The sequence below is a fragment of the Lissotriton vulgaris genome, chromosome 9 (assembly GCF_964263255.1).
Source record: "Lissotriton vulgaris chromosome 9, aLisVul1.2, whole genome shotgun sequence".
NCBI lineage: Eukaryota > Metazoa > Chordata > Amphibia > Caudata > Salamandridae > Lissotriton > Lissotriton vulgaris.
Window position 1 is genome coordinate 1,241,696,024 of NC_141697.1, and position 26,065 is coordinate 1,241,722,088.

A 26,065-nucleotide genomic window follows, 5' to 3' on the forward strand; every position below is an offset into this window, starting at 1 on the left:
TAATGTACAAGCCCAATCAAGTATATTAAACGATAACCAGCTAATCAATTCAGTAAGTTGGTAGTAAAATCAATCCCTGAGCTCATCTGCAAAACATCAGCAAACACCACCACAGATCAAATGGGCCTCTCTGCAGGGTCGTTCCCAAACTTTCTGCCTTCACCCCGCCCCCCCTTGCTTTCTGAACCTGTTTTTGTTGACTTTTAGGACTGTGCACTCTACCACAGCTAACCAGTGCTTGTGCTCTTGGTAAAAGTGTCTGACACCTGACTGGCATATTTAATTTACTCACAAGTCCTTAATAAAGTGGTATACCATATATCCAAAACTGGAACATTAATCTGCACTTGTGGCCCTGCAGCACTTCTTGAGCCACCCACTTAAGTAGCCACTTTAAACAGGTCTTAGATCTGCCAATACAGTATGGGTGTGCATTTTTAAACTGACATTTCGACGTGGCAAAATAAAACTTTTGCCAGACCTAAACCTTCCTTTTTAATAACATTTAGTTACTCCTAGGTTAAACTTAAACTGCCAATCATGCCGGGTGCTTTGCATTTAAAAAGTTGGACATTTAGTTTTAAGTTTGACATGTTCTGGGAGTTAAAAACACACAAATTCGTTTTTCACTATTGTGAGGCCTATTAATTCCATAGGTTAACATTGGGTTACCTTATTACATTTAATATGTCCTAAATTTTGATAGGGAACACGTAGGAAAGTCAAGTTCGGTCTCAAATGAATAACGATTTAAAATTCTCTTTAAGTCACAATTCAGAAAGTTGGGATTTTCTTGCCCTTGCGTTTCCCTCCTCAAATTATAGGCCATCATGGAGGAAATGGGCATTCACCCCCGATGATTGTTTTTATTCGGCAAATGTATGTCCAAGCATCTGCTTGTGTCAGTTACGGTAGGGATGGGTGTGAGAAAGTACCATCTTTCTTGCATTGGTATGCCCCCACTTTTTTCTGAACTGCTGATGTGCTTTGACTGAGTGTGCCCTGGGTCCCTGCCAACCAGGTACCCAGGGCCTGTGTTCCTTCCCTAAAACGGTGTTGAAACTAAAACGCAATTGGCATCTCTGGCCACCTGTCAGCCCCCAGTAAATGGTACCCTAGGTACCCAGGGCATGGTGACCAGAGAAGACCCCTGAGGGCTGCAGCACTTATTGTGCCACCCTCAGGGGCCCTGTACCCCGACACCCACACACTGCCTTTGCAGGCTGAGTGTCTAAGTACAGAACTATGTATGTCAAGGAGAGAGGTAGGGAGAGTATATGACGCTCTTGTTCCCCGGTCAAATATCAATAAACAAAAGAAGAGTGTCTGGGAGGAGGCTAAGCCATTATAGGGAGCACAGTAACAACCACACTGGGATGTTTAAGAAGGCCCTCACTCACCACCTAGTGATGACATGCTTCATCATCGGGCCCCATTAAAGAGACCGAGTGTCTCTTTGGTGTGCTGCAACGCCAGAATTACTGCGGAGCGGGTTGGTGAGTTTAGGGCGTGTTGAATGGAAATGAACATATAGTGAGTGATGAGGGTATTTAAAATTGTCAGTAGTGCATCTGAAGTAATTTTATTAAGTGATCACTAAAGACAAAAAGTATAAAAATATATATATGGACCCAGTCCACTTTTAATTGAGTGGTGGGATCCTAGAGGGTAGTCGACATGTTTCTTGCCATCGAAACGGTGTTAATTTACCCGGCAATTCGTCAGGAGAGAGGTTCCAGTAGGGAGCCAATGCCTGACACAATCGGTCTTCCTGGTGGTGGTAGCCGTTTTTTTTGTGTCTTCGGGAGAGTGTAAAAATAAGGTATTACACTTTCACTAGTGCTGAGAAAGTCAGCCTCATTTTGGGAGATTTCTCCGTTTTCTTCAGCTCTTTTTACCAGCGTGGTGATCCGTGCTCTTAGCTCGTGGGTCGGGTCTTGTGTTAGGGGAGTGTAGTTCCGCCTATCAGCGAGGAGGACTTCACAAGCCTTTTCGTAATCACTGGTGTTTTGGATTACCAGACCCCCGCCCTGGTCTGCTGGTTTTATAGTGATCTTGGGATCATTTTGTAGGGATCTTAGTGCTTGGTATTCCTCTGTGCAGAAATTGCAGTAGGTTGGGGCAGCCTGGTAGGTTTCCAGGTCTAAGAATACTGCCTGTTCAAAGGCAGTGATAGCAGCCGGTACTGTTTGGATTGGGGGGTTGAAGGTAGAGTTCAATCTTAAACCAGTGTCACCTTTGCGTTGTACTTCATTTGGGTCTTCTTTATCCTCAAAGAAAGTTTCCAGCTTTAGTTTCCTGAAAAACGCTGAGAGCTCACAATGTAGCTTAAATTTGTCTAACACAAGACCCGACCCACGAGCTAAGAGCACGGATCACCACGCTGGTAAAAAGAGCTGAAGAAAACGGAGAAATCTCCAAAAATGAGGCTGACTTTCTCAGCACTAGTGAAAGTGTAATACCTTATTTTTACACTCTCGCGAAGACACACAAAAACCGGCTACCACCACCAGGAAGACCGATTGTGTCAGGCATTGGCTCCCTACTGGAACCACTCTCTCGGTTTTGTGACCACTTTCTGAAACCCTTAGTACAAAACACCCCAACCTACCTCAAGGACACAAAAAGTTTACTGCAACTACTTCAAAATGTTGACTTCCCAGAAAACACAGTCACCCTTGTGACATTAGACATTGAGAGTCTGTACACCAGCATCCCCCAGGACGATACCATCAAGGTCCTGGGGTTGGCCTTGGACTCCTGCAACTGGGATTACCAAACTTCCAAGGCCTTTATCCTAGACTGTGCCACCATAGCTCTTAAGGAGAATTTCTTTGCCTATAAGGACAAACTCTACCTACAAACAACGGGGACTTCAATGGGCAGTACATTTGCCCCCAGCGTAGCTGGTTTGTACGTCGCTGACTTTGAAGCTAGACACATAATACAACCCAACAGCCCCTGGACGTCTTCCATAAAAATATGGAGGCGCTATATTGACGATGTCCTGGTAATATGGACAGGCAGTGATGAGCAATTACAAGCTTTTCTGGGTTGGATTAACACATTAGACACCAACCTTAAATTTACTTCCGAACTAAGCAAAACAGAGATCACCTTTCTGGACGTGAAGATCCAGATCTGCGGTACCAAACTGTCAACAAAAACTTACGAAAAACCCACTGCTCGCAACAACCTACTTGAATTTACGAGCTTCCACCCTAGACCCCTAAAAGAAAACCTCCCATATGGACAATATTTGCGAATCAGACGCAACTGTTCAGAACTCCAAGACTTCAAAACCCAGTCTGCAGAGCTAACAGACAAACTTAAGTCTCGTGGGTACCCCACAAAGATACTAAACAAAGGTTACAAGAGGGCCCGTAACCAACCACGTGAGTCTCTCCTTGAAGATAAGGTTACCAACAATCAAACCATACCATTGACCTGCGTAACCACATACAATGCTATGTCCAACTACATGAAGAAATCAATTAACAAGAATTGGCGCATTGTATCAAGCATCAAAACTGATTGGGAAAAACCACTGTTCTCTTTTAGAAAAGGGCGTAGCCTGAGGGACACCCTTGTACACACACGACCCAGAACCGAGACACCCACCATGGAAAGATCAATCACAGAAATTTGGGGTCTCCCTCAAATCACTGGACACTTTCCCTGTGCCAACTGCAGTGTGTGCCACCTTACGACACACACGAAAACCCTTGAACTTGAACCTGGGAAAACATGGACACAAAAATGTCACACCAACTGCAACACGGACAATGTTATTTACCTGTTCCTGCGACCTACGCTATGTAGGAATGACGACCCGCAAAGTCAAGCAAAGAATAGGCGAACACCGCTCCAATATCAGGTGCAAAAAACTGACCACCAAATTGAGTCGCCATTTCCTGGAGCATAATCATACTCCCAACGACATGCCTTGGACTGTCATCGAGCATGTAAGTGGCACTAGAAACACTCCAAATCTTCTATTTGAAAAAGAACAAAGGTGGGTCTATAGACTGGGTACTCACCTTATAGGTTTGAATGACGACATTCCCTGGAATACAGTAATTAAGTGAACCAGATCAGAGTCTTGTGATTTCAGATGCAATAATAATATTATGAATACCCCTTGATTCCACATGAGCAGGTCGCGCCAATTCCAAATTCCTTCTTGACCTCTCATCTTTATATAAATCTGGGACATTAATACATTTCCAATGCAGACAATTTCGCGCAAAAACCGTCACGTTAATACACGTTTGTTTCCATTATCCCTGTTACCCAGGCAACTGAAAGACGCTTTTCAACCTCACTAGGCGGGCCAATTCCATTATAACAACGCCCCTCTGAATAGCCTGTGAGGTTACCGTCACTTTAACCAATAGAACGCTCCCGCGTAGCGACGGCTCCGTGACGTTCAACGACGTCATTTGGCCACGCCCACCCGGAAGCATTTGCCGCCTCGCTACCCTGCATTTAACAGCGAACCGAACCCGTTCAATCATCTTCGGGGTCCGGTTCGAGGGCGACGTAGGTAGACTACGGGTGCCGAGTGTCAAGGGCGTAAGTGGGAGCAACCTGCCTGCAATGAGCTAAGTATTGATCGCGCCCCGCTTGCCAAAAGGGGTTGTCATAATTCTGATGCCGGTTTTGTTTTTCTTTTGTTATGCCATGATATAGGGTGTGCCGAATACGCTCCCACCCCCCTCCTGAGACCCATGGTGTTCATTCCCAACACCTTAAAAGTGAGACAATTTTAACATGATCACGATCTGTATATACCTTTTAATTTGATCGCTATGCTGACGATCTTCCATGAAGATTTTCACCGGTTTTATCCCTTAGTCACTACTAGCTTGTACCACAAATAGTACACCACACCTCTCCTAGCTCTTGCGAACCCATGGCTACCAGATGGTGTTAAACATAGCGCTATTTTTTCACAGCTAGAGTGTCTTTCACGTTTGGAGCACGATATTCACCACAAGACTGATGACAACAAGGAGTAATTCAAAATGTTTGTCTTGTTCTATCTGTGTGTCTCTGTCCCTTTATCTTCCAGGTGCAGAAACGATCAGTAGAAGCCTCCTAAACCAGGAGTAATTAGGAATTAATTAATTATTCCTAATTTTTTTGCACTTTTTTCACCCACCATTTTTATAATTTTCACATTTCACGTCCCTAGGTAAGGGTGGGCCTTAGTGTGCCCATACCGCCAGGGTTTATCACACCCAGTCCTGACGAATTGCCGGGTAAATTAACACCGTTTCGATGGCAAGAAACAGGTCGACTACCCTCTAGGATCCCACCACTCAATTAAAAGTGGACTGGGTCCATATGTATATTTTTATACTTTTTGTCTTTAGTGATCACTTAATAAAATTACTTCAGATACACTACTGACAATTTTAAATACCCTCATCACTCACTATATGTTCATTTCCATTCAACACGCCCTAAACTCACCAACCCGCTCCGCAGTAATTCTGGCGTGGCAGCACACCAAAGAGACACTCGGTCTCTTTGGTGGGGCCCGATGATGAAGCATGTCATCACTAGGTGGTGAGTGAGGGCCTTCTTAAACATCCCAGTGTGGTTGTTACTGTGCTCCCTATAATGGCTTAGCCTCCTCCCAGACACTCTTCTTTTGTTTATTAAGTACAGAACTAACCAAAGAGTCGACATGGCACACATCCCTGGGTGCCATGCCCACAAGACCCACTGCCCTGTCATACCTCAGTCACCCCTCTAGCTGGATGGCAGTGGTGTGGGCACAGGTGCATGAGCCCTGTGCCCCTACAGTACCCAGGGCCAATCCTGGGCACTGTTAGTGCAGTGATGCCATTAAGAGTATATGGCGCTGGGAGATTGTCATTACGAACTCCACAGCACCATAATGGCTACACTGAAGACTGACAAGTTTGGTCCCAAACTTGTCAGCACATTCAACCCGCACTGATGCCAGTGTGGGATTTAATGAAAAATGCACCACAGAGGGCATCTTAGAGATGCCCCCTGAAACCTAACCTACAATCCACGTCTGGACTGAGTGGCTGCCGAGGCTGCCACACAGCAGACATGTTACTGGACCCCTGGGTGGAGTGCCCCTCGCTCTCCTGGGCCTGCAACAATGCACATCCTGGGCGAGGTGATATGTCTCCTGCCCCAGGATGGGCAGTGGGAAGCTTCAGAGGCATGCCGCCTCTGTGAGCTTCTCCAGGCCACTTGCTGTACTCAGCAACTGGCCCCCACAAGTTCTAACCCCCACTTTGGTGGGAAGACTGGCGGGAAAACCTACGTCAGGAAGGGGGGTGTGCAAGCCTGTGCCAACCCCACCCCTCAGGTGGAAGAGGTCCCCCCGGTGACTGGGACCTGAAGTCCCGTGCCCAAAGAACCTCCTCGACGAACCAGACGACGCCTGCAGACTCAGAACCAGGGCCCCTCCCCCCCCAACCGCGACCAGCTGAGGGTAAGCTTTCCCGACACCCAAAGACACCCCTGCACCTGGCACCCTGCAGCTCCCTGTGCCTTCCTTTGGGGTACCTACCTGTGCTCGAAGATCCCAACTTACTTCTCGAAGTGGTGGTCGCCCCTTGAGAGTCTCCGTCCCCGAGCCTGCAGCCTTTGTTCACTTTTTACCTTTTCCATTGAATAACATTGAGCACCCAACGGCTCAAGACACCCTGCACCCAGCCGTCTGAGTGCCTCTGGCCGTGCAACCTTTGCCCTATCCTAGTTCCCCCCCTTTGCCCTGAGCAAGTGACCCAGAGCCCAGCTCCCACAGCCGCATGGCCTGCTAGCCAGCAGCCACCAACTGGAGGCCCCCTCCCCCTCATTGGATAACATTGGGCCTAACTACCTCTGCACCCGGCCGCCCCCGAGCCGCTGAGGGTGTACCAACTGTACCTACCTGACCATGGGGGACCCCTGAGTCTATGCCCAGAACCTTAACTTTACCAGTCGAGTACTCACCTGGAACCAATAACTCACTTACCTGCCATTGGATAACATTGACTGGTTTGACTCGAAAAATCTTTTAAGTGTGAAGTTTTGAAAACTTAAAATATTCATATAAAATCAACCGAATTCCGAAGTACTCACCTGCGATCAGGAGAGAAGCCAGTACTGTACCGTGTAGCCCAGTACTGAACCGCAAAAGTAATCCTCACCGGGTTTACTAGTAACTTGTATTTTCTCCATAGGAACCCATTGTCTGCTTTCCTATGAAATTTCTTTTAAGGGTCTACTTTTGAAAACTTGAAATATTCTTTAAAAATCATACCAAATACTGAAACGCAATTACCTACCTGTTTTAAGTGGAGACCCCAGTGCTGGATCTAGGAGCCCAGTACTGGATTACAAAAGTAACAAGATCGTACTTTACCTGTGACTTGAATTTCCTGCCATAGGATAACATTGCCAGTTTTTCATTGAAAAGTTTGTCAACTTTTAAAATATCTTTTTATTCCTTAAAAATCATTGCAATAACCAAAACGTTTTTACTAAACTGTTTTCAGCTTAGACCCCACGACTGAATCTAGGATCCAGTCCTGGGATTACAAAAGTAATTTATAAAGTATTTAACTGCATTTATGTAGAAAACCCCGTTGAGCTCAAGTTTATTGCCTCTTTGCAAACTAATTACCTGAGAGTGCTCATATTGAGAAAAGTATATTTTGATACCTGTTGGTTCTAAATATAAAACAACTATATCTTTTGATATAAAAACAATTGGCCTGGAGTTCAGTCCTTGAGTGTGTGAAATCTTTTGCTGAATGAGTGTGTACAACACATGCTTTACACTGTCCTCTGGTACTGCCTTACTGCTCGACCAAGCTACCACTTTAGAGAGTAAGGTCAGCCCTGACTTTAACCTCGGTTATACCTCTGGGGTTGGTGGACTCTATACACACTGTACCTTATTCTGGTCCAGTATATATAGAGCCACTTTCTCACAATGGGGAACGCACAAGGTTGTTTAAAATAAAACGGGGCGCACGACAAGGCTGTGTCTTGGTCCCTCTCATTTTCAATGTACACTCACAGGGTGCAGGCAGATGTTAAAAGCATTCACAAACTTAAACGCAGCATCCCTCCCAATATTGCTCTAAGCAGTTTATGCTGCGTTAATTGCAAGAACTGGGGTGGGGCTACAGAAGCTAATAGAGGCCTATTCGAAATGCATGACTAGCCTGAATCTCTGCATAAATTAAACGAAAGCTTTTGTGCAGATTGCTGGTACTCGCCCAAAAAAAACTCCCTGTTTTCATATAGAGCGGCGCAAACTGACTGTCGTAGATTCCTTCACCTACTTAGGGGATGTTTTTGATAGGAAATGTAGCTAGTCAAACATGGTGGGTAACAGGGCCCTAGCCATGGAGAAAAGTGTTAGGGCCATTTTTAGATTCATTAAGAAGCTTGGTTCCAGAAGGATTGAGGTAATAAAAAAAAGGTGTCGGTCACAAAATCGTTCACTGTAGCGTCTTATGGAGCCGGGGTCGGGCGGCAAGTGATCAACTTCAAAGGATAGAGGACGGTTTTCTCCAGAATTGTTAGCCCTCCCAAGTAACTGCAAACTATTGGTCATGCTGAGCTAATGGCTGCGTACATCTCAGATGCAGCGAGACTCGCACCGATTATGCTGTGGCACTGGATCTGGAAGAGAGACACGGTCAGTGTTTCTCAAAATATCATTAAGGGTTATCAGGCCCAGGATGATGTATATAAGGTCGCCTGGTTGTAATACGTGAAAACATCACTGGGGACCCTGAGATTTGGGGTCTATTTGCTAACGCTCCCAGTTGTAGAACTGTATCTAAAGAAAGAATCAAACAAATATTCCCGGAGAAGCAGATAAGTGACAGTAGCAGCTAGTCGCATTAAAAAGTCAGTAAAGTTATACCTCACCTGCCACTCCGCACCCAGGTGGACGAGTCCTATTTGATATTTGTGACAATTCGTCAACACCGTTTTATGCTAACTAGATTTTGCATGAAATATATCCTGATAATGATGGATTTCCCAAGAACATCTTTACATTAAGCGACCTTCCAGTGTGTCCCTGTGATAAAAAGTCTGTACAGTCCGATCTCAATATTTTCTTTTTTTGTGGGTTTTATACCCTACACCGGAAAAGGTTTGATCTTCCACTTTTGCGAAAACAATTTTAAACAATGACATCCTGCGCTTTATTTCAAACAATTATCCACTCAGTTTTTCTGTTACCGCGCAGCATTGTTCTTATGATGCTCCTGGTCAATAGGAGGGCCCTGACAGAATGGGACAGGGAAGGTTAAAAGGGAGATGAGGGTCTTTAAGTCCGAGGGCATATTGTTTGGTTTACCCTGTGGGAATCCTTCTTTTCACTTTGCTTTAGCTCCGGTTCTGTTACATTACTTCTTATCAAATTTTATGAGGTTCGTTATATGAAATGCATATTTATTTAGTTTTAATATTCATTTACAAGATAGGCCTGACAAATTGGATTTGTGAAGCAAAACGGAGATGGATTGTTAACAAGAGAGAGGATAGATTGCTCTTTATATTACTGTGATGATTAAAGATCAAGGCAACAAAGCACTTTATATCCATGGGGCTCCCGGGAGTGATGGTACAATGCACTTTATATCCATGTGGCACCCGGGAGTGACGGTACAATGCACTTTATATCCATGGGGCTCCCGGGCGTGATGGTACAATGCACTTTATATCCATGGGGCTCCCGGGAGTGATGGTACAATGCATTTTCTATCCATGGCGCACCCGGGAGTGACGGTACAATGCACTTTATATCCATGGGGCTCCCGGGAGTGATGGTACAATGCACTTTATATCCATGGCGCACCCGGGAGTGACGGTACAATGCACTTTATATCCATGGCGCACCCGGGAGTGATGGTACAATGTATTTCATATCCATGGGGCACCCGGGAGTGATGGTACAATGCACTTTATATCCATGGGGCACCCGGGAGTGACGGTACAATGTACTTTATATCCATGGGGCACCCGGGAGTGACGGTACAATGCACTTTATATCCATGGGGCACCTGGATGTGATGGTAAAATACACTTTATATCCAAGGGGCACCCGGGACCGATGGTACAATTAACTTTATATCCATGGGGTACCCAGGAGTGATGGTGCAATGCACTTTATATCCATGGGGCACCCGGGAGTAACGGTACAATGCACTTATTTTCTATGGGGCTCCCGGGAGTGATGGTACAATGCACTTGATATCCATGGGGCTCCCAGGAGTGATGATAAAATGCACTTTATATCCATGGGGTTCCCAGGAGTGATGGTACAAAGCACTTTATCCATGGGGCTCCCATGAGTGATGGTACAATGCACTTTATATCCATGGGACACCCGGGAATGATGGTACAATGCACTTTATATCCATGGAGTACCCACGAGTGATGGTACAACGCACTTTATATCCAGGGGGCACCCAGGAGTGATGGTACAATGCACCTTATACCTATGGGGCTCCCGGGAGTGATGGTACAATGCACTTGATATCCATGGGGCTCCCAGGAGTGATGGTAAAATGCACTTTATATCCATGGGGTTCCCAGGAGTGATGGTACAAAGCACTTTATCCATGGGGCTCCCATGAGTGATGGTACAATGCACTTTATATCCATGGGACACCCGGGAATGATGGTACAATGCACTTTATATCCATGGAGTACCCACGAGTGATGGTACAACGCACTTTATATCCAGGGGGCACCCAGGAGTGATGGTACAATGCACCTTATACCTATGGGGCACCCGGGAATGATGGTACAATGCACTTTATATCCATGGGGCACCCAGGAGTGATGGTACAATGCACTTTATACCCATGGGGCTCCCAGGAGTGATGGTACAATGCACTTGATATCCATGGGGCTCCCGGCAGTGATGGTACAATGCACTTTATATTCATGGGGCTCCCAGGAGTGATGGTACAATGCACTTGATATCCATGGGACTCCCAGGAGTCATGGTACAATGCACTTTATATCCATGGGGCTCCAAGGAGTGATGGTGCAATGCACTTTATATCCATGGGGCTCCCGGGAGTGATGGTACAATGCACTTTATATCCACGGGGCTCCCGGGAGTGATGGTACAATGCACTTTATATCCATGAGGCTCCCGGGAGTGATGGTACAATGCACTTTATATTCATGAGGCTCCAGGGAGTGATGGTACAATGCACTTTATATCCAAGGGGCACCCGGGAAAGATGGTACAATGAACTTTATATCCATGGGGCACCCAGGAGTGATGGTACAATGCACTTTATATCCATGGGGCTCCCAGGAGTGATGGTACAATGCACTTGATATCCATGGGGCTCCCGGCAGTGATGGTACAATGCACTTTATATCCATGGGGCTCCCAGGAGTGATGGTACAATGCACTTTCTATCCAAGGGGCTCCCGGGAGTGATGGTACAATGCACTTTATATCCATGGGGCACCCAGGAGTGATGGTACAATGCACTTTATATCCATGGGGCTCCCAGGAGTGATGGTACAATGCACTTGATATCCATGGGGCTCCCGGCAGTGATGGTACAATGCACTTTATATCCATGGGGCTCCCAGGAGTGATGGTACAATGCACTTTATATCCATGGGACTCCCAGGAGTCATGGTACAATGCACTTTATATCCATGGGGCACCCGGGAGTAACGGTACAATGCACTTTATATCCATGAGGCTCCCAGGAGTGATGGTACAATGCACTTTATATCCAAGGGGCACCCGGGAATGCTGGTACAATGCACTTTATATCCATGGACCACCCGGGAGTGATGATACAATGCACTTTATATCCAAGGGGCACCCGGGAGTGATGGTACAATGCACTTTATATCCATGGGGCTACTGGGAGTATTGGTACAATGCACTTTATACTCTGGAGCTTATTGTTTTGCTCCTTTTATTGCTGGATTTTATTGACCATTTTTAATGTGGCCGTATATGGCATTTTAAGATTATAAATCTATCATTACATCGATGTACTTTATATGCTATAAAAAACTGTGCAAAATAAAGATTAATTGATTGACTAGGTGTAGTTGGCCTTTGTGAATTCCTCCCAAACAGTATCACAATAAAGGGTCTGGGTGTTGGCAGGATGGGCAACCCTGGAAAAAAGACAGGGGGGGGGGCGGTCACCTACCACACTTGCACTTCAAAAGCACTTGACTAGCAGACTTCACACGGTCTGTGCCCCCAGACAGACTTGGACCAGAGCTGGGAAGCGGGAAATTCCAGACACCTCTCTATGGAGGGAGGTGGGGGGGGGGGGGGGGGGGGGGGGGGGGACTCCAGAATCTTCTTTCACTTGCACCAGGAATAAATATTAGACCCTCTGACCAAACTCTTCAGATCACTTCGGAATCTGTGGAAGATTCATAAGAAGGACTGCCCTGCAGCAAGTACTGCCCATCTGCTCTGCCTGCAAGAAGGACTGCCCGGTGGCTCTGCCTGCAAGAAGGACCGCGCGGCTTTACCTGCAACAAGGACCGCCCGGCGGCTCTACCTGCAACAAGGACCGCCCGGCGGCTCTACCTGCAACAAGGACCGCCCGGCGGCTCTACCTGCAACAAGGACCGCCCGGCGGCTCTACCTGCAACAAGGACCGCCCGGCGGCTCTACCTGCAACAAGGACCGCCCGGCGGCTCTACCTGCAACAAGGACCGCCCGGCGGCTCTACCTGCAACAAGGACCGCCCGGCGGCTCTACCTGCAACAAGGACCGCCCGGCGGCTCTACCTGCAACAAGGACCGCCCGGCGGCTCTACCTGCAACAAGGACCGCTCGGCGGCTCTACCTGCAACAAGGACCGCCCGGCGGCTCTACCTGCAACAAGGACCGCCCGGCGGCTCTACCTGCAACAAGGACCGCCCGGCGGCTCTACCTGCAACAAGGACCGCCCGGCGGCTCTGCCTGCAACAAGGACCGCCCGGCGGCTCTGCCTGCAACAAGGACCGCCCGGCGGCTCTGCCTGCAACAAGGACCGCCCGGAGGCTCTGCCTGCAACAAGGACCGCCCGGAGGCTCTGCCTGCAACAAGGACCGCCCGGAGGCTCTGCCTGCAACAAGGACCGCCCGGAGGCTCTGCCTGCAACAAGGACCGCCCGGAGGCTCTGCCTGCAACAAGGACCGCCCGGAGGCTCTGCCTGCAACAAGGACCGCCCGGAGGCTCTGCCTGCAACAAGGACCGCCCGGAGGCTCTGCCTGCAACAAGGACCGCCCGGAGGCTCTGCATGCAACAAGGACCGCCCGGAGGCTCTGCATGCAACAAGGACCGCCCGGAGGCTCTGCCTGCAACAAGGACCGCCCGGCGGCTCTGCCTGCAACAAGGACCGCCCGGCGGCTCTGCCTGCAACAAGGACTGTGCCCAGCTGCTCTGCCTGCAAGAAGGACTGCCCAGCTGCTCTGCCTGCAAGAAGGACTGCCCAGCTGCTCTGCCTGCAAGAAGGACTGCCCAGCTGCTCTGCCTGCAAGAAGGACTGCCCAGCTGCTCTGCCTGCAAGAAGGACTGCCCAGCTGCTCTGACTGCAAGAAGGACCTCAAGCAACTGGTGTCCACCCCCACCCACCTCGCCGGACACACACTCGACGCAGTCTTCTCTTCCAGCACAGACATCGACTTCAGCCACGCCACAGAGCTTCAATGGACGGACCACAGCTGCGTCCACTTCACCTTCAAGAGAACAACGACCCACCAACACCAGCAACAGGCCGCCCGCAGAAGCTGGAACAAGATCACAGCAGACCAGCTCACCACCTCCCTGAGTCAGCACCCTCCTGCCAGCTCAGCGAACCCCAGCCAGGCCGCCGACAACCTCACGAAGTGGATCAGCAACTGCGCGGACGAACTCGCCCCACTGAGGACCCCGCCTAGCAGACCCGGCAGCAAGAAGGCCCCATGGTTCACCGACGAACTCAAGAGCTCCAAGAAGAACTGCCGAGCCCTCGAGAAAGTCTGGAGAAGGGAACCGACACTGGACAACAGGACCTCCTTCAAACTTGCCACCCGGAAACACCACCAGCTGATCCGCGCCGCCAAGAAAACAGCATTCAAGGACCGGTTGGACAACAACGCACACAACTGCAAGGAACTCTTCAACATCGTGAAAGAGCTTTCCAACCCCAGCGCAGGAAACAAAGACATCACCCCATCGCAAGACCTCTGCAACTCCCTCGCTTCATACTTCCACAACAAGATCGCGGACATACACAACAGCTTCAACAACCAACCAACGCACACCATGACCGAACAACCACCACCCTACACACCTGGACCCCGATCAGCACCGAAGACACCATCCGCACGATGAACTCCATCCACTCCGGATCACCGACCGACCCCTGCCCTCACCACGTCTTCAACAAGGCCGACGCTGTCATCGCACCCCACCTACGAGACATCATCAACACATCCTTCGACACCACCATCTTCCCTGAGAGCTGGAAACACGCCGAACTCAGCGCTCTACTCAAGAAACCAACAGCGGACCCCACCGACCTCAAGAATTACCGCCCCATCTCGCTCCTCCCGTTTCCAGCCAAAGTCATCGAGAAGACCGTCAACAAGCAGATGGCCGCCTTCCTCGAGACGAACGGATCCCTCGACCCCTCACAGTCCGGCTTCCGAGCCAATCACAGCACCGAGACCGCCCTCATCGCCGCCACCGATGACATCCGAGCCCTGATGGACAATGGAGAAACAGCGGCCCTCATCCTCCTAGACCTCTCCGCGGCATTCGACACGGTCTGCCACCGCACCCTAGTACGGCGCCTCAGCAACATCGGAATCCAGGACAAGGCGCTGGAATGGATCATCTCCTTCCTCGACGGAAGAACACAGAGAGTCCGCCTACCACCGTACAAGTCAGAGGCCTCCGAAGTCATCTGCGGCGTCCCTCAAGGATCATCTCTGAGCCCCACCCTCTTCAACGTCTACATGAGCCCCCTCGCGGCCATCGTACGCAAACACAACCTCAGCATAATCTCCTACGCCGACGACACCCAGCTGATTCTCTCCCTGACCAACGACCCCGCCGCCGCCAGAGCCAACCTGCACGAAGGGATGAAAGAGGTAGCCGAGTGGATGACGACCAGCCGCCTGAAACTGAACTCGGACAAGACGGAGGTCCTCATCCTGGGCTCCTCACCCTCCGCCTGGGACGACTCCTGGTGGCCTCCCGCCCTGGGCACCGCACCCAAACCGACAGACCATGCACGCAACCTGGGCTTCATCCTGGACTCCTCCCTCTCCATGACCAGGCAAGTCAACAACGTCTCCTCGGCGTGCTTCAACATCCTACGCATGCTACGGAAGATCTTCTGGTGGATCCCCACCGAGACCAGGAAGACCGTCACCCAGGCCCTCGTCACCAGCCGACTGGACTACGGCAACGCCCTCTACGCCGGTACCACCGCCAAGCTCCAGAAGAGACTCCAGCGGATCCAGAACGCCTCAGCCAGACTCATCCTCGACATCCCACGAACCAGCCACATCTCCGGACATCTGAGAGACCTTCACTGGCTCCCCGTCAACAAAAGAATCACCTTCCGCCTCCTCACCCACGCACACAAAGCCCTACACGACCAAGGCCCGAGCTACCTCAACAGCCGAGTCAACTTCTACGCTCCCAAACGCCACCTCCGATCAGCCAACCACGCCCTCGCCGCCGTCCCCCGCATCCGAAGAGCGACTACAGGAGGAAGGTCCTTCTCCTACCTGGCCGCCAAGACCTGGAACTCCCTCCCTCCCGACCTGCGCCTGACCCAAGACCACCTCTCCTTCAGGAAGAAGCTGAAGACCTGGCTGTTCGAGCAGTAGCGGCACCCCCCCCCTCCCCAGCGCCTTGAGACCCTACGGGTATGTAGCGCGCTTTACAAGTGTCATTGATTGAAGGACTGCCCAGCCTGCAAGAAGGACTGCCCAGCCTGCAAGAAGGACTGCCCAGCCTGCAAGAAGGACTGAAGGCCTGCAAGAAGGACTGTCCGGCGGCTCTGCCTGCAAGAAGGACTGTCCGGCGGCTCTGCCTGCAAGAAGGACTGTCCGGCGGCTCTGCCTGCAAGAAGGACTGCCCAGCTGCTCTGCCTGCAAGAAGGACTGCCCAGCTGCTCTGCCTGCAAGAAGGACTGCCCAGCCTGCAAGAAGGACTGAAGGCCTGCAAGAAGGACTGCCCGGCGGCTCTGCCTGCAAGAAGGACTGCCCGGCGGCTCTGCCTTCAAGAAGGACTCCCCGGCGGCTCTGCCTGCAAGAAGGACTCCCCGGCGGCTCTGCCTGCAAGAAGGACTCCCCGGCGGCTCTGCCTGCAAGAAGGACTCCCCGGCGGCTCTGCCTGCAAGAAGGACTCCCCGGCGGCTCTGCCTGCAAGAAGGACTCCCCGGCGGCTCTGCCTGCAAGAAGGACTCCCCGGCGGCTCTGCCTGCAAGAAGGACTGCCCAGTTGCCGGAGGAAGGAGGACTGGACCTGTCCCTTGAACCACCAGACTGACTCTCAGGGCTCCAATACCCTTGAACCCTGCACATGGGCTCTGCCTACAGTGAGTCCTAACCAACCAAGTGGTGCCTTCCTAGTCTTGGACCCTTGGAAGTGGGGATAAAGGCGCCCCACCAGCCCAGCTGTGGTCCCTATCAGAACCGACACAACCTCGCGGCTCCTCATTGGAACCGATGCAACTAAACGCAGGATTCCCCATCCCGGACATAAGTTACAATTCTCAACGTGCCTAACCTGGACCCTGTATCCAGCCTGCACTCCATCGCAGTGAGCCCGAACTTGTGACTCTGTCCCAGTCCACCGTGACCAGATTACAGCAGTTGGCACTTTGTGCTTCTAGGCACTATTTTTTTACTGAAATCTTTAAAATTACATGTCCTCAGATCGGACTGGATTTTTGTTGTCAAATAATTTATTAAAATGTACTTTCTTGGGGGGCGTGGCTAGCAGCCGATCATGGCGGCAGCATAAGGGACGAGCTCCGCGGCTGAAGCGGCCTCTTCGTCGATCCGACACAAAATCCGTTACAACTTCAAGCCCCAAAGGCAGGCACCGGATCCCAGGACCGGGCGGAGTGAGCAGCGACAAGCAGCGAGAAAATCCGACGTCAGTAGCCAAAGATACGTCGAAGCCTCCGACCGGCCTGCCAACACCTCCAGAGCCGGGACCTTCCTTGGCTTTTCACCCCGCCGAAAGTGCATCCTGACCGGAGAACTTGGACCGGAAGTGCCCGCGCGGCGGTGGCCTCAACAATTCGACCAAACCTCAGGAGGTCGGAGACGGCGGCTCAGGCAAATCAAGGAAGCAGTGCCCTAGGGGGGGACCGCTGGAATCCTGACAGCATCGGAGGTTGTCTCCTAAAGTGCCGGGAGCCTGGGCATCGACAACTGGGTGAGTACCCGCCATCTTGTGACCTGATCGTCGCTACGCACTTGGCGACCTACGGAGCACCTCCCGCCCCGAAGAAGCTCGCCCGACCTGTTCGGTGCTGTATCGGACTGGTCTGGGGGCCTGCACTGATCCCTACATCCTGGCGCGTAGGGGCACGAGGAGCACAACCTTCGGCGGCATGGCGGGGAAGGGCCCTAAGGGCGGCGTCACACAGACTCGCATAGATCGCTTCACCTCCGACAAGCCCACCGGATCCCCGGCAGGGAAGGAACAGACCGGTAAAACAGCCGACTCCCCTGGGGGGAAAAAGGCCACGCTGGACGACGTCATGGTAGCATTGGCACAACTGCAAACAACTGTTGGCGGAATCTCCACGGACGTCACCCTACTTAGAGCAGACCTCCACAAAATGTCGGAGAAGGTCAAGAATATGGAGGTGATCACAAAATCACTGGTGGAAGACGTCGCGGAACTCCAGCGAGAAATGGGGAAGATGGCGCAGGACAATAGAATGCTCAGGGAGAAGCTGGATGAGCAGGAGGGGCGTTCCAGGCGCAACAATATCCGCATTATAGGGGTGCCGGAATCGGAAGGCGTGAAGGCGATGGATCTCTTCGTAGGGAACCTGATCACCAACGAACTAAAGCCAAAGGGACTGTCCAACTTCTTTTCGGTGGAGAGGGCCCATCGAGTCCCGGGTGGCCAACCGAAGCCAGGGGCTAACCCGCGACCCATAGTGGCACGTCTGTTTAACTTCCGTGACCGGGACACAATCCTACAGGCAGCCAGGTCCTCCCCTCCCCTCAAGATCCAGAACGCCACCATTGCCATCTTCCCCGACTACACCGCGGAAGTCGCCCGTCGGCGACGCACGTTTTTCGACGTGAAAAAGGAACTGAGGTCCAGGGAATTGCCGTATTCCATGCTATTCCCCGCAAGACTACGGGTGGTAGCGGAGAACAAAACCTGGTTCTTCGACTGCCCCGAAAACGTGCAAGAATGGCTCGAGGGATGGAGACCGGGTCAGAACCACAGACGGACGAATCGCTCCAGAAAGGATCGGGCCGACGGCCATCGCAGAAACTCGCAGGCCTCCGGCGGGAGGCCGGACAACAGTGACTCTTTGGGAGCTGAGGGCGGCGTGGACGAGACTGAGGAACAATGAAAGCTTGGGGACAGTTCATTCATACTTCAGTATTGAGACTATTAAGCTGTGAAGCGCTTCCCGCCATTGGACACTGGGTGAAGGGCCTCCGGGGGTGTGAATGAGAGACTGCCGGCTGCGGAGAGTCCCTCACCCCAACGCGCAAGTACACTGGTTTGGGGATGGGATATGCACTCTGCTAAGTTGGGGGGGCGGGCAGTTTTGAGTCCGTGTAGCAGGGGGGCAGGGAGGGGGGAAGAGTTGAAAAAGTTTTTTCTATGGGACTTTTTGGTCCTACAAGTTTATGTTCTATGCACACTTAAGTATCTAGGCATGTTCTATGTAACCAAGAAATACTGGCACACTCGGGGCGCAGGGAGGTCTGATTGGGAGTCTAGCAATGGCTGCAACAGATAGCCCAACCACGAAGAACTCACTGATTGTCATGTCCTGGAACGTGAGGGGCCTGGGGGATAAGATCAAGCGAGGGCTAGTGCTACAGGGGATAAGGAGACGGGGCCCGGCTCTCATTCTCCTGCAGGAGACACACTTGTCGGGAGCGGCCACGAAGGCCCTGGATAGGAGAGGCTATCATATGGTAGTGCATGCGGAGTTCACCTCGGGGTCCCGTGGTACCGGCATCCTGCAGAAAAAATCTTCCAAGTTCATCGTCAAGTCTACAGCAACGGATGACCATGGCAGATTCGCGGCAGTGCATGGCCAGTGGGAGGGGAAGCTCTTTAATATAGTTTCTGTCTATATCCCACCAGCACTACACTCTGAGGCCTTGCCGGATCTGGGCAAATTCCTGCTAACACTCCCTGATGGGGAACTACTACTGGGTGGGGATTTCAACATGGCACTCACAAACTCAGAAGACCGCTTTCCCCCACGTGCGCACGCAGGTGGGCCCAACAGGCTCCAGACATTCTTGACTGCACAGGGGTTGGTGGATGTCTGGCGCGCTCTGCACCCTACTCAGCAACAATACACATACTACTCGGCCACACACAATAGCCTGTCCAGGATAGACTACATCTTCACTTTGATTAATGGTCACCTTACGATAGCCGAAGCCGAGATACTACCACGGGGGGTCTCCGATCACTCGCCACTCACATTGACACTCACCACTTCGACCATGGCGCGGCGCAGATTATTCCCGATTTTCCCGGGCTACCTCAAAGTGCCCCGGATTAACAGGGATCTTAAGAAGGTAACCCAACAGTACTTCGAGGAAAACCAATCCTCGGTGGCCTCCCCCTCCATACTGTGGGAGGCGTATAAAACAGTGTTCCGGGGTCAGGCCATAGCAGTGATAGCGAATCACAAAAAGACGCACAGGCGGGAGGCCCTAGAGATAGAACTAGGCCTAGAGCGGGCCAACACGGCCCATATGGCGAACCCCTCTGACGACACGCTTCACGAACTCCAGATCCACCAGCACCGCCTCACAGATCACATGCGCAGGGTCACGATGTCGGACATTGCGGCTACACAGCACAGGGTATACGATATTGGAGACAAGGCCAGTAAATTGCTGGCATGGTTAGACAAAAGACAGGGGGGGGGGGAGAACATCTTGCAGATTATGGACCCACAGGGCAACAACCACACCCGCCCCGATGAGATAGTAAACGTCCTCGCCGATTATTTCGCCTCAGTCTACACCCCAGAGATAGTGGTAGAGGAGGGGGAGGTGCAGACTGCCCTTGACCATGTTCCCTTGCCAGAGCTGACACCTGAGATGTCCGAGGACATAGACGCACCTCTCACGGTGGAGGAGATCCAGATGGCCATAGGCGCCCTTCATCCAGGCAAAGCGATGGGCCCCAGCGGGATACCCATTGAGTGGTTGAAAGTCATGGCCGAATCCTTAAGCACACCCCTACTCAATATGTACGAGGAATCTAGAACACAGGGAACGCTGCCGCTCGATCAGCGGATGGCTACTATTGTGGCGATACCGAAGCCAGGTAAGCCCCCCAATGAATGCACCTCATATAGGCCGATCTCCCTTTTGAACCCGGAGGCCAAAATTATTGCCAAAGTGTTGGCGAACAGGATCTTGCCAACTCTGTCACACCTGATCCACCCGGACCAGTCCGGATTCATGCCACACCGCAGCACTGCTTTAAATCTCCGCAGGGTGCATGGCGTGTTGGCGCGAGTTCCACTACTGCAAGAACCGGCTGCCATCCTCTCCTTGGACGCCAAGATGGCGTTTGATATGGTGGAATGGAGCTACCTCTTTGCAGTACTCACGCGTATGGGTTTTGGCCCGGTGTTCCTTTCCTGGATACGAATGCTGTACAGGGACCCGGTGGCGCAGGTGACGGCCAACGGCCATATTTCAAACACCTTCCCCCTAGGCAGAGGCACTCGACAGGGCTGCCCGCTTTCACCCCTGCTCTTCGCCTTAGTTTTAGAACCACTGGCGGTTACGATTCGTACCACCCAACTCCTGAAAGGGATACAATGGACCCCGTTATGGGAGGACAGAGTGTCCCTCTACGCAGACGACATGCTGATCTATCTCACAGACCTGGAAGAGAGTCTCCCTAACCTCCTGGCTCTATGTACGGCTCATGGGCGAATCTCGGGTTACACCATCAACTGGGCTAAGTCCACCATTTTTGAACTGCGAGGCCCACTCCCGCCTCTCCCGGATTCCTGCCCACTGGAACTGGCCCACACGTCATTTAAATACCTGGGGATTCATATCACCCGTAACGAGGCAGATTTCTCACGCCTCAACCTACTACCCCCCTTAGCTCGTCTCCGAGGAGACGTGCGACATTGGAAGGACCTCCCCCTAACACTCCTTGGCCGTGCAGCACTATTTAAAATGATGGCTCTGCCGCGCTTCCTATATGTGCTGGAGAACGCCCCGTATCTGGTGCCGGATGGCTACCTCCAGAAAATAACGGCGCAAATCTCGGGCCTGTTATGGGGCAATCAGCCAGCCCGCATTTCCCACACTAAACTGAACAGGGGGTGGTACGACGGGGGCATCGCCCTCCCGAATGTACAGTTGTACTACTGGGCGGCCCAACTCAAAATCCTTAACCAATGGATACATGCCCCGCAGGAAGACCCAGCGTACAAGGCCGACAGGGCACAACTGGGTGCCAACACCTTATTGGCCCCACTATATCACCGTGGAGTGGCGGCAAAACTCACGGGGCCTACGAAACACACAGTCCGCATATGGTACAAGGCGCAGGCAAAGTTGAAGTGGGATGGAGTCATAACGAAATTTACACCCCTGTGGGACACAAAGGCGTTGGGCCATTTGCGGCGCTCCAAGGGCTTCGCACAATGGGACAGCATCGGCATCTCCACGGTGGGGGACATGTGGACGAGGGAAGGAGTGATCTCATTTGCCACTTTGCAGGACCAATATGAGTTGGGGAACACAGAGCTCTACAGATATATCCAGGTCCGACACGCACTACAGGCAGCGATCTCACCAGACGCACCCCTGCCCGAATCCTCCCCTCTGGAGGATCGGCTACTTACTGACTTCATGCAAGAAGGGGCGACATCGCTGACATACCGCAAGCTGATTAACAATATGCCTGATCCACTGGGGAAACTGAAGGACAAATGGATGGCGGAAGTGGGTAACCTGGATGACAATGACTGGAACGCAGCCATGGCATCCCCCCGTGAAGCAGGCATATCATCTAAATTTCGCCTAGTGCAGCTAAAATTTCTTCACAGAATCTACTACACCCGTACATTACTTCACAAACTGCACAGGGCGGATCATCCATATTGCCTTAGGGGCTGCGGGGCAGAAGGGACCTTCATACACACGGTGTGGGAATGTCCATTGTTAGTCGGCTACTGGCAACGGGTAATACGCACGATGGCCCAAGCTCTTCATACCACCCTCACCCTAGACGCACGGCTCTGTCTGCTAAACATCTGGGAGCCGACAGACCTCACCTTTCATGCAAGAGCCTGGGTCACAGTGGGGATGGTAACAGCGAAACGGGACATAGCACAGAAGTGGGGGTCGGCTGATCTCCCCACGCTACCCCAATGGCTCCGCAACATGGACATGCTCATGTTGACTGAAAGGGCGGTGTACAAATTGAGGGGTAACCCACGTAAATGGAACGGGGTGTGGCAATCCTGGAACGCATACAGGGGGGATATCTGCGAACCATTGGAGGAAGATGATGACGGAGGGTCAGAGAGTGACGAGGAGCGTTGATTGGGTTGTAACTAGGTGAACAGGGCGAGCGCAACGGAGGTGGGTGGGTGCAGCCGTGGGAGGTGGCATGGGAGGGAGTGGGAACTAGGGGGCTATGCAACAATACACTGCTCTCTTTACAGATGGACTGTGCCACGAGTGCCGAAAGCTACTACTTCAAGTACGTGCCGGACTAAAGTGTGCTGTTTTTACTGTTTTATGTTTATTGCAAGGTGCGAACGGCAAGACTCAGACGGATAGTAGCCAACAAAACACAAAATTGCAAACTGTATTTTTTCGACACAAGTATATTCCTATTCATCACATCATCAACAAAACTCGCAATGCTATATACTACTGTGGATGTTATAAGTTTTGCCTTTGTGAATACTGTATCACCTCATTCACCTAGTAACTTCTGTATGGAAATGCGATGGATGACAATGTACCTACTATCTTTGTTTTGCACCAAAAATAAAAATTAAAAAAAAAAATAAATGTACTTTCTTTTTCTCAATTGGTGTGGGATTTTTCTTGTGTTGTGTTTTCGCTTTATTTCTGTTTAGGCGCTGCATACATACTATAAACATTGCCTCCAAGCCCGTCCGCTTTTGTATTGGGGTACCAGAGGGTTAAACACACTGGTTGATTTTGTGAACAAACCTCACTAAGCAACATGGCTGATGATTTACACCAACGTCCAAATATTATCAAATATTATCAAGCCAATTAATTCAGAGAAAATGTCAGGCTTTGTAAACAAAAGCAAGCAACCGCCATGAAAGACAGAAAACTCGCTGACTGCACCGAGCTGCTGCTTCTAGGACTTGAGCACCACGTTCCTTACCTTAAAATATGCCTTCGCATTGCGGAATAAGAGCTGGATATCAGCCGTCAGGGAGCGCACCTCTTCATACTCCTCCATTTTCAGCTTCTGTTGGATCTTCATCAAATCAATGGGCTGAGGAACCACTTCATAATAGTCAGGAAGGTTTCTAAAGCACACAAAGCGAATGGAGGGTCAGCAAAGACACAACCAATCAAATGATGGCTCCGACATTTGAGAAGTATGAAGAAAGGTCATGAAATAAAAAGAGAAGGTACCACTGGCTTTGAATGACTGTATCCTGAAATACACAACAACGTCTAAAGACAACAGGCGCCATTCTTTACCAGCAACTAAATACATGGAAGCAACCCAATGCCTTCCTGAAAATAAAGAAACATTAATTTGACAAGGAAAAGGTCACTCATTACTGTACGCTCTTACCTTCGTTTTGGTGCTCTCATAAAGAGCTCACACAGGAGCCGGCCCTGTTCATCTTTGTAATCTCGGATTGTGTTATACAGTTCATGGCACACCGCAATCTGAAAACATAACACAAAGGTTAAAAACAACAGAGAGACAACCTACACAGCAGAAGGGTCTGGAGGGCCTTCTACAGGGCATCTGGAGGCACAGGTCAGGCAGGGTAATTACCAGGCAAGAGCTACCTCACCAATTGAAAATCCAGTCAGTCTCCAGAGGACATTTTCTTGAGTGGGCCCTATACCAGTAAACACTGGCCAACAGGCATGCAAGGTACCTCCATTCAAATGTAGCTCACCCAGTCACCACTAGCAACTAATGCAATCCTGTTACGGGGCATGCTGCTCACATGATTTCCCCAGCACCTTGAAACCTTAAGGGGTGGTATGTACACAACTTACAAAAATGGATTATTGATATATACCAAATCAATGTCAAACCGAACAGCAGAGGGCATTTGGAAGACTAATGGGCTAGCAACTTAACAACCAAAGCAAGGGATGTGCACAGTTTCATAAAAGGAATTTTCTTACTTCAAATAGATCTTGCAAGATATTTTTTTTTAACAATTACGAAAATAATATTCTTGCGCTGCAAATGCCTCTTCAAAGTAACCTTTATTTTAGCCTAGAAAAAAGCTGTTTTGATAGCCAAAACATACTTGCAAGAAAAGGAAAGTACTAAGCGCAACACTTTGTGCATCCCGAAGAAATATAGTACATTTATCTTGGGTTCCTGGTTGTGAGGAAACTGCTGTAAAGCCCGCAGAAGTGATGCAGCTGGAGGCAAAGCCCAGTTTTTGGTCCACTGGCCCGACAAGGCCTCGAAGAGCATTCAGCAATGTTGACCGTCTTTAACAACTTTCAGAGGTTCGAATGCAGGGAATGGAGTAAAGTCTTTCTCATCTGAATACAAGTTCTCCAGAACATCCAACAACCCCTTTCTAAAAGCAACAAAAAAGAGGGTTTCCATAGGAATCTGCACTTCTCCCTCTTAATTGTCCTCTTAGTCCACTGGGAGCTCTGACAAGGAGGGTTTCTATTTAGTTTAGAGGGGGAGGAGCTTGGACACTGGCATCACAGATTGTTATGCTCAGATAAAATCTGATCTGTTTAATTTGAACCTCTGAAAGGGTTTGTGATTGGAAAGCGGCATTTTCTGTGCAGAATCACAAGGTCCTGGCCTGCTGCCCTGGAAGACTTCTGCAACAGACAAACCCATCCATCACAAGCCTACTTAGATTAACAAAAAGGTTTTGAGCTCATTCCATATGAGGGAAGAGTATTCTCACAGGAAGCCTCGGGTCTCAGGATTGACACACTCTGCTTATAAACTGCATGTCAATGTTCTCAGAACAGACCCAACAGGATCTTGGGTTCCCCAAGTAGTATCCAGTTAGAACACATGTGCAGGGGGTGTAACACGTGACCTGGGTCGAATACATGGGATGGGGTCACCCAGTGCACCTCTGTAGACGAGGACCCTATGGTCACTGCTGACTGGAGCTTCTAAACAAAGCTCTCTGTGACTCTGCTCTTGGCCAACAGGAGCACTGAAATACAGTGATTGGCAGCTTCAAAGAAATCGGATTAAAACCATGATATCAACATGTGAAATGGGTTCAGCTTTTGTCCTTTTATCATGTGAAGAGGTGCAGCAAAGCAATCGGAGTTAGTGGAATAAACAGGGAACTCATCCTCAGGCCTTAGACGGTAATAACAAAGGCAGCCATGTCTGGTTCTTTCCATCTATTAAGGATGGCGATGATTGCTTGCTTATTTTTGTTTGTCAAACGCAACACAATGCCAAGAAATGTCCACTTCAAGGTGTGCAACGAACCAGACCACTCCCATTCAGATAAAATAAACAAACCCCCAAAACACAATAAATATAAAGATAATATTCTAAAAACAGACAAATTCTGCCCGCAATACGCTAGTTAAAATTTTTTTTAAAGAACACCACACACCACAAAA

At 50.4% G+C, this 26,065-nt stretch overlaps 1 protein-coding gene across 7 annotated transcripts in view; it reads right to left on the reverse strand.

Moving 5' to 3' along the window:
- Positions 1–26,065, reverse strand: part of PBRM1 (polybromo 1) — a 368,051-nt gene that overhangs the window by 294,534 nt on the left and 47,452 nt on the right. For all 7 annotated transcript variants that reach the window (XM_086939413.1, XM_086939411.1, XM_086939408.1 and 4 more), the window contains exons 3-4: positions 24,051–24,148; positions 23,628–23,775 (exon numbers count right to left, since the gene is read on the reverse strand). In XM_086939413.1, the coding sequence (XP_086795539.1) occupies positions 23,628–23,775; positions 24,051–24,148 (246 nt within the window). The remainder of the gene's footprint in view (positions 1–23,627; positions 23,776–24,050; positions 24,149–26,065) is intronic.